This window comes from Trachymyrmex septentrionalis, unplaced genomic scaffold, assembly GCF_001594115.1.
Source record: "Trachymyrmex septentrionalis isolate Tsep2-gDNA-1 unplaced genomic scaffold, Tsep1.0 scaffold206, whole genome shotgun sequence".
NCBI lineage: Eukaryota > Metazoa > Arthropoda > Insecta > Hymenoptera > Formicidae > Trachymyrmex > Trachymyrmex septentrionalis.
Window position 1 is genome coordinate 30,023 of NW_017305244.1, and position 9,695 is coordinate 39,717.

At 33.7% G+C, this 9,695-nt stretch overlaps 1 protein-coding gene across 1 annotated transcript; it reads left to right on the plus strand.

The window, feature by feature from the left end:
• The first annotated feature begins 2,493 nt into the window (after positions 1–2,493).
• On the plus strand, positions 2,494–3,466 carry LOC108747943. Its single transcript, XM_018485843.1, has 3 exons — positions 2,494–2,855; positions 2,904–3,217; positions 3,423–3,466. The coding sequence occupies exons 1-3, from the start codon at positions 2,494–2,496 to the stop codon at positions 3,464–3,466; spliced, it is 720 nt and encodes a 239-aa protein (XP_018341345.1).
• Positions 3,467–9,695: the final 6,229 nt, after the last annotated feature.

The following is a 9,695-nucleotide window of genomic DNA, read 5'->3' on the forward strand; positions in this document are numbered from 1 at the left end:
TTTACTATTTTGTAATTTTCGCAATAGTTAACAAAATATTAATTACTAAAAATTACCAAATATTGGTCTTAAATAATTTTTTACTCAAATACTATCAACTTTATAGAAAAGCTGCAAGAGACAAAAATCATTAATTTTTTTCTCATAAAGTTGAGAATTTTTTCAGAATTTTTAATAATGTATTTTCTCATGTTCGTAAAAATAAGAAAATGCAGTACTAAAAAGTTGATAAAAAATTCTGAAAAAATTCTTAGAATTTTATGAAAAGAAAATAAATGATTTGGTCTGTTGCAATTTTTCTGTAATGTTGGTAGTATTTGAGTAAAAAATTATTCAAGACCAATATTTGACAATTTTTAGTAATTAATATCTTGTTAACTATTGCGAAAATTGGTAGAGGACTTTTCGACTCAGTTTAGTCCGCTGTATTTACACAAAAGCGGTTGGCAAAAACTGTCGGGATACCCTGTATATACAAAGTGTTCAGTATAACGGTCCGCACGATTTTTTAAACACTTTCGACAATTAAAAAAAAAGTTGAAGGGTGATAATCCATTTATTTCATGCGGGCTACAACATGCGATAAAAAAATTTAAAAAAATTAAAAAAAATTTTTTTTATTTAAAAAAATCAAGATCTTGAATTTTTTAAATAGTACCAATTTTTTTCTCATAATATTATATAGAGATCTTCAAGACAAACTTTACGCACTATCGAGATTATCACTTTCATTGATATTTTATTGATTTTATTACACAATATTTATCACAAAAATACTAATTAATAAAAGAATACTTACGTAAATTTATTAATTTGTGAACAAATTTTATTGATTTCATTGATATTTAATATCAAATTTGCATTATAAACATAAATTAATGAAGAAAAACTGTAACTTATGTAAGCAAATGTTCAAATTGCTTGCCTCTTTCTGTAACACAAAATTCTGCTCTTTTTAATAAATAAGTATGCGTAGCAGCTATTATATTATTTTGATCCAAAGTTGCACAAGCTGTAACTATTCTTTCTCGAAGATCGTGAATATTATCGCTGAAATCGTTGAAATCTTTATTGATTTAATAGATTTTAGTTATTTTAACAATTTCAACTATCTATTTCTATCAGGAGCATCACAAAAAGATGAATATTTCTGTGTAGTTAACAACCATTTCTTCAGAGGGCGATAGTGCGCGGCAGTATTTTGCAGTTACAGGTAGAGCACTGTAATATAGCTAGCACTATAATATAGTCCTTTTCTCTCTTGCTCCTTTCTTCAATCTTTTGCTCCCCCCATCTCTCTCTCTCTCTCTCTCTCTCTCTCTCTCTCTCTCTTTCTCTCTTTCAACTCCGCTGCTAAACTAAGACGACCGAAGAGAGAACAAAGAATGGGGAAGAGACTAAGAATAGCGGATGCGAATACTCATATTATAGAACCTTAATTTTGAGCTGTCATGTCCTTTCTCAAAATTCTTTGTATGAATGTGTGTATATGTACAAACACTACAAACGTCATACAGCCGATTACAGAAAGATTGCAACACTTTTTTTGGAATGCAGCTTGCCCATCACCGAGAGATGGTTCTTATTTACGGATCCACAAATAAGAACCAATCGCTCGGTGAGCAACCCGTATTCCGAAATCCATCGAAAAAAAGGTGTTGCAACTTTTCTGTGACTGGCTGTACATAAAAATTTTCACTTTTCACGTTTCCGTCCTAGGAAAAAAGTTATATGATAGCTACCCAGGTTTCTCTGTACTAATTCTCCCAGTGGAAAACGCTATTTGAATCTGCGGCGTATGATGCTTGTTTTCCTGCTGGATTACCAGCTGGATTAATTTTACCATCGTATTGGCTGCAGTGCTGTCAGTATCAGCATCATAGCCAATACAGTGGCAAGATTCTAATCTAGATAGTAATCTAGCAAGAAAATAAACAAAATAAACAAAATAAATGGCGAAAAAGAGTCGTCGCATAATATATATAATTAAAGATAACAGTCAAAGATACATAAAATAAAATAAAAAGTACAACGGCGTATATTAAAATATAAAACAAACAAGTTTCGGCTGCTGGATTGAGCCCTCCTCAGATGTAAAAAGAATATAATATAAAAGATATAAAAAGAACATAAAAGAATACAACAGAGAAAGATAATAATAAATCGATAACATTCAGTGACGCAACATTTTTAACGCGCGGAAATCAGCAAATGTGATGGATCTCGACGTAGCTTAATGTTGTATGTGCGATAGGGCAATCAAACCGATGTTAAGAGACATAGTCAAGTGCTGACTGAAAAACGGAAAAGGAAGGGAACTCATAAAAGACAAGTAAACTAAAAAACTTTAAAACTTAAAATCAAAACACGCCGCAGATAAGAAGCCAAGTGCTCACTCACCAACGCATCCGAACAGGAAATGAAAATCGCCGCAATGCATGACAAGTGTGAAAATCCCTGACAATGATAGGGATGTAATCGTCGAAGTCAGACATGTCAACATCGCACATGACACCGAACGCTTATGGGCTGCCAAAGATTCACAAGCCTGATTGTCCCCTTAGAATAATAGTGTCGTCGGTGGGCAGTCCGCTGCATCCTTTGGCTACTTTTTTACACAAGAAACTATTTAAGGCCATCCCGAGAGCTGACAGTTATATAAAAAACAGCTTTGAACTGGTCGAAAGGCTGAGGGATGTGCACTTTACGGGGACACATGAGTTGACGTCTTTGGACGTTACCTCTCTGTTCACGAACGTGCCAACGGAGGTGGCGATCGATTGCGTTGACGAACATTGGCCGGCGGTTTCTGGGGATTGCTCTCTACCTAAGAGAGAATTTTTGGGAGCAATACGGTTTGTCCTGGACTCTTCGTTTTTTGTCTTTGACAATGTTTTTTACAGGCAGAGCTTTGGCACCCCCATGGGCTCTCCATTATCGCCGGTGATTGCGGACCTAGTGTTGAGGAGATTGGAGACGGTGTCCTTGATGTCTGTAAATTTGGACATTCTGTTCTATTATAGATACGTTGACGACATATGTACTGCGTTGCCCCCCTCTCAGATCGACGTGCTATTAGAGAGATTTAATGCATTCCATCCGCGCCTACAGTTTACCGTAGAGAGAGGCGGAAAAACGATCAATTTCTTGGACGTCACTGTGTCTGTCGACAATAATCGCTTTAATTTCGATTGGTACCGTAAGCCAACGTTTTCAGGTAGATTCTTAAACTTCCACTCTAATCATCCATTGACGCAGAAGAAAGGAACCATCTTTTCATTAGTCGACAGAGCCTTTTTATTATCCGACGTTAAGTTTCACACAAAAAATTTGACCTCCATCATTGACATTTTACTTCTGAATGACTATCCACTAGATTTTATCTTTGACTCCATCAATCATAGGATCAAAAATTTGATTAGAAATAGACACAGGTTACACGATACCGAGACTGACATTGACTTAACTAATAAACCTGCTTCTTGGCTTACGGTACCTTTCATTCCGCTTCATACAGAGAAACTTAGATCTTTGAATAAAAGCAAAAGTGATATCAGGGTGGCCTTCCGCAGCCCCAACAAAATGGGCAAATATATAAGAGTCCAGAAGGATTCTTGTCCCAGCACTTCGAAAAGCAACGTTGTTTATAAAATTCTGTGTAATGATTGTGACGCTTCTTACGTTGGACAGACGGGCAGACAATTAAAAACTAGGATTGCCGAACATCGTAATCATATTAGACACAAAACATCTGCCCGCTCTGTCATCACCGATCATAGGTTGAGTCACAATCACGATTTTCAATGGGACAATGTTCTGATATTAGACGAGGAACCTTCGTATAGAAAGCGCTTGATTTCGGAGATGCTACATATTAAAAAACAGAAGAACAGTCTCAATTTGCAGACCGACACCGAGGGTCTTAATAAGGCATATCTACCGATAATAAACAAAGTCTGACTTTCGATCCTGTCGACCCGTCTCCTCTCTCAGTGCGTCGCGTGCCGTCTTAGCGAGCGTTCGGTGTCATGTACGATGTTGACATGTCTGACTTCGACGATTACATCCCTATCATTGTCAGGGATTTTCACACTTGTCATGCATTGCGGCGATTTTCATTTCCTGTTCGGATGCGTTGGTGAGTGGGCACTTGGCTTCTTATCTGCGGCGTGTTTTGATTTTAAGTTTTAAGTTTTAAAAATTTTTTAATTTACTAGTCTTTTATGAGTTCCCTTCCTTTTCCGTTTTTCAGTCAGCACTTGACTATGTCTCTTAACATCGGTTTGATTGCCCTATCGCACATACAACATTAAGCTACGTCGAGATCCATCACATTTGCTGATTTCCGCGCGTTAAAAATGTTGCGTCACTGAATGTTATCGATTTATTATTATCTTTCTCTGTTGTATTCTTTTATGTTCTTTTTATATCTTTTATATTATATTCTTTTTACATCTGAGGAGGGCTCAATCCAGCAGCCGAAACTTGTTTGTTTTATATTTTAATATACGCCGTTGTACTTTTTATTTCATTTTATGTATCTTTGACTGTTATCTTTAATTATATATATTATGCGACGACTCTTTTTCGCCATTTATTTTGTTTATTTTGTTTATACATAAAGAGTCTTTATACCGTTGTTAAGAAAATAAACATCGTGCCGCTAGCTTAAGATAAGTATATCATGTGATATTGACAGCACTTGTCATGGATCTAATAAGACATTGAGAACTTTTCATTAGATTCACGACAAGCGTGCTGCCAACATCGCAAGATGTGCTTATCTTTAAACTGCTATTAAATGTAGAAAAATGGACATTATTGGACATATAAAGATGCGAATTGACTATTCATTCAGATACTTTATCCATAGTTTATATGACGATAAACAAATATTTTTTGTAATTTTAAATACAATTTAATGATTCAATTACGTATAATTTGTAATCAATTATGTATATATTTAGTTATATTATTAATGTACACTACCAGTCAAAAGTTTAAGTTCATCAATCACAGATTGGTGGGAAATATTATATAATATGTTTTTCGTAATCAATTTTGGCTTAAGGCTCCTGACTACTCAGCCAAGAACTCTGCATTGACGATGGCGACACAGAATCAGACGGTGGTCTGATGAAACCAGTAACCACATACTTAAGCACGATCCTATGTCCGTGTGCTCGCCTACGGTACGCCGAGAGTGAACAAAACAGCAAGCTCCTTCTCACACTAGTCATTTGTTTCAAGCTACCAAAAATGCTTCCTCGGCAATCTCGGTCCTAGGCATCAATAAGGGGCAAAGGACATTCTAAATAACATATAAGTTTTAAATTGTAGTAATAGTGTATTCCTCCCATTAATCCAGAATAGTATAAATCATGTTAAAATGCCACACTTTACGAGATATTTACGATTTTTCATACGCGTTATATTATAGTATACTCCTTCATAAACTCGAGTAGCAAGAATAGTTCAATAGAAGTAGAATCTTAAAATTATAAACTAGCGATTCATTTCACGAAAATCTCGAAAGGCCATCAAAAAGGAAATGCGTATGTTTGAGACTCGAGACTTGTGAAGAAAATATGCGAAAAAAAAATCGAATAGTTGCAAAAAAAAATGTTTTTTGCTTATAAAATAAAAAATATTGATTGTATAAAAAAAAAATCGGTATAAAAAATTTAGATATTCGAAATAACTACAAAATGAGACATGGAACATTAAAATCAATCTATTAATTCAGTAGAAAAATAAATAAAAAACAGCGAAAAAAGCCTTTTTTTCACTCGCTCTCTGTTCATGGAGATTTAAACGCAAAGCTTTGAAATTCTCGTAAAATGTAGCCGTCGTAATAACGAACAAATCTAGCCCTGAAATGTTCATCAGTTTTTGCAAAAAGCCATTTGTTCACTAAAAACCTCTCTGCGGAAAACTTAATTCCTTCATCTTTGAGCAGCCGCATAGCAATTTACAGGGCTGATTTTTCTTCTCCAAGAGTTGCACTATCACGTATACTTAATAACAAAACGATTTTTTGCAGTTAAACTATTAGGTTGTTCGGAAAGTAATTTCGTTTTTTCCCAACAGAGGACTTATTGTATTTTTTCACAGCCAACTTCACACTTAAGCCGCATAATCATGATATATTTTGACAGCTGATATAGCAAGGCTTGCTTGTGAAAAAAGTTTGATTGATTCTAAGCAGTAGTTTTTGGTTGGTGCCCTATCAAATATGAAAGTGAAAAGCAGCATTTTCGGCATATTTTACTTTTTTACTATCGAAAAGGTAAAAATGCTGTTCAAGCAAGAAAAAAATTATCCGATGTGTATGGAGATGTATTGACAGAACGCCAGTGCCAAAACTGATTTGCAAAATTTCGATCCGGCAATTTTGATGTTGAAGATGCACCACGTTCTGGAAGGCCAGTTGAAGCTGATGAAGACACAATAAAGGCATTAATTGATGCAAACCGGCGAATAACAACTCGTTAGATCGCTGAGAGATTAAATTGATCGAATTCGACCGTTCATGATCATTTGAAACGCGTCTGATTGAAAATCGTTTTTCATTTTCATAAGAAAAAACGAAATTACTTTCCGAACAACCTAATATTTTAAAACGACTTTAAAAAGTAGGTATCTTTTTCTGTATATATAAAAAAATGGAATGCCCTCCGCCCTTATCGATGCTAAGCAGCCGAGATTGCCGAGTAAACATTTTCGGTCGCTTGATACAAGCGACTAGTGTGAGAAGGAGCTCGCTGCTCTCGTTCACTCTCGCCGCAGGCGAGCACACGGACATGGGCTCGTGCTTGTATGTGTATTACAGCGCCGCACCATGATAAATGACCGAACTTATAGGTGTAGGAAAGTGACGTTTTGACAACGAAATTTATGTTGCATGCCATTTCATTTGCTTAATTGTAAAAATGTGACTTGTCTCGTAATTATCGATGAAAACTAAAGTTATCTTGGAATTTTATATGTAAAAGCGTATATTTTACTCGGTTCAATAGCTATCGGATCGTGTGTTTCTGCTCGAATATAGGCTCACATTACGATCGTTATCTTTTACGACCGTTTACTGACTGTCAAGGGAGGAAAGGACAGTTTTCATCGATTTTTATGAATGTTTAAAGTAATCTCGTCATTTTGTTTCATCCAAATTGTCTTTATTTAAAAATGGCATGTAACATAAATTAACGTGTCATTCTTCGCTTCTGACGTCACGATTCCAACATAACCGCCGCGATTAATTAGAAGCTTTAATAGCTTTATTTTCAAGGAAAAAAGTAATGTCGTAGAATAAAATAGCATAGAAATTGAATTCTATATTTTTTGTTGATTTTTGACTCTTCAAAATATCCTCTTTTAGACTTCAGAACAGCAGCATATACGTTGGGCATTCTTTCTATTAACTTTTTTAAAGCAGTAGCTGAAATTTGAGTCTAATTCACTCACAATAATTCTCACAGTTGATTTTGATTGGTAAATCGCATTTTTCGCATGTTTTTATCCAACTTATCGCATAATAGTTCGATTGGATTCAGGTCAGGTGACTAAGAGAGCTAATTCATGAATTTTAACTCTTTTTGCTTTGCTTTGTTCGTGATGTACTTCTTACATAATTTTGATATGTGTTTAGAATTGTTATCTTGAAAAACAAAACCACGACCCACTATTCTCTTTCCACATAGAAAAGCATGACGTAAAATATGGCGATATTGCATTATATCCAGAATTCCCTCAATTTTTACGATTTTATCTCCGGCAAAACAGCCCTAAACCATGAGATCCGCCACTATGCTTTACTATTGGTATTAAACACGAATTCATTATCGAACTTCGACACGTCTGAGAACAATACTTTATATAATTTACTGACCAATCTTTATGTTCTTTAGCCCATTGCAACTTTTTTACTTTATTTTGTTTCCATAGCAGTAGTTTTTGGCAGCTATGCATCCTTTTAATCCGTAATCGCGAAGGCAGCGTTTGACAGTCGTCAAAAACACTGGCCCCTGTCTAGTAGAATTCAGTTCTTCACGAATTCTGGCGCAATTCGAGTTTGCTGACGCTTACTTTACACGCAGATGAACTTGTCTTCACTCTGTGATGTTACTCTATATCAGACGGATGACGGCTTCTTGCCCGATCTGTTGCTTCCTCTTCAACGCATTCATAACTGCTTGGGAAATCTTGACCTTGGATGTTATTTTCCGCGTATAATAGCCTTTTCCGTGCTACGATAACAACATGTGTTATTTCTATACCTAAATCTTGTTTCCGACCCAAACTTTAACACTAAAAAAACAGAAAAAATGACTGTAGCTTTCTTTATAGTATCGTAACATGTATTTTTCAGAAACATAAAATCTACTAGCATCTGGTTATAGTACAGCACAGTTATGATTTCTAAATGAGACTCACCTCAGAACAAGAAAAGAAACAAATAAGCAAAGATATTAACACATTTGCAGAACTCACAATAATAATACCAGAACACAGTTTCGAAGTAACTTAGACTTGTGATGAATATTTACCATAAAACAAATGCGTGGCGTTATAGTACAATCTGTGTTGAAGTTTCTGTTTTATGCTTACATGTCGGTATTGTTGCTTTTTCTTCAAGTTTGTATATTTATGGGAAATGAATTTAAACTTTTGACCTACTGTAATCGTTGAAGAGGATCCTAACTGAGGATCGAAACGTCCAATTAATTGTTATATACAACAAACTTTAATCGCAATAACATCCAGTATTGGCTCTTAAAAGCTTTTTATTTTTATTTGATGCAATAATAAAAGTACATAAGAATAAATTTACATTAATAAATATATAATACATAGTTTACAAAAAATGACAATGTATGATAAACTATGTAATAAAATCATAAAACTAAATGTAATTATTTCGTATCAAATACCAATATATATAAATATTTTGTATCGAATCAAATATAATTTTAATAGATTTCATTACTATAATTATAATATTAAATCTATTATACACATATAGTGTACTTGATTTAAATGTAAAAATGTAAATATGTATAACTAGTAGAGATGTAAAACAAATTTTTTCTAAAAAAATTATTTTATTTTATAAAATTTATACAACAATCAACACATATGTAAATTTAAAATCATTCATTTTTTAAGATTATTTCAAAATTAATAGTTTTTAAAATATTTATTTAAATATTATTATATTTTTAAGGCTCCTGAGTAATCATCGCGGCCATATTAAAATTATGACATCATAGGCAAGAAATAACACGTAAAATTGTGTTACGTGCTATTTGTAAATAAAGACCATTTGAATAAAACAAAATGATGAGATCGCTTTAAAACAATTATAAAAATAGACAAAACTGTCCTTATTCATTCTGACAATCAATGAATAATCATAAAAAGAGATAAAAGGCACATTATGTGCTTTTATTCAATGCATATGCAATTGTCTATTTTTACTTATATGTTGCTTTCCATCACTTTTTACAATTACTTTAAAACGATCTTATCATTTCGTTTTACTCAAATTGTTTGTATTTTATGTATACAAATGATAATACAAATTAACATATTGTTTTTTGCTTCTGACGTTACATTTCAGGCTATGGTAATTATAATTCAGGAGTTTTAATAATACGTAAAAAGGTCATATTTTAATTATTCATTTTTATGATACA

Coding starts and splice junctions, on each gene's coding strand:
- LOC108747943 (XM_018485843.1), top strand. CDS start 2,494: ATGTCAACATCGCACATGACACCGAACGCTTATGGGCTGCCAAAGATT. Junction 2,856..2,903: donor GAATTTTTGGGAGCAATACG/GTTTGTCCTGGA, acceptor TGTTTTTTACAG/GCAGAGCTTTGGCACCCCCA. Junction 3,218..3,422: donor CCGTAAGCCAACGTTTTCAG/GTAGATTCTTAA, acceptor AAATTTGATTAG/AAATAGACACAGGTTACACG.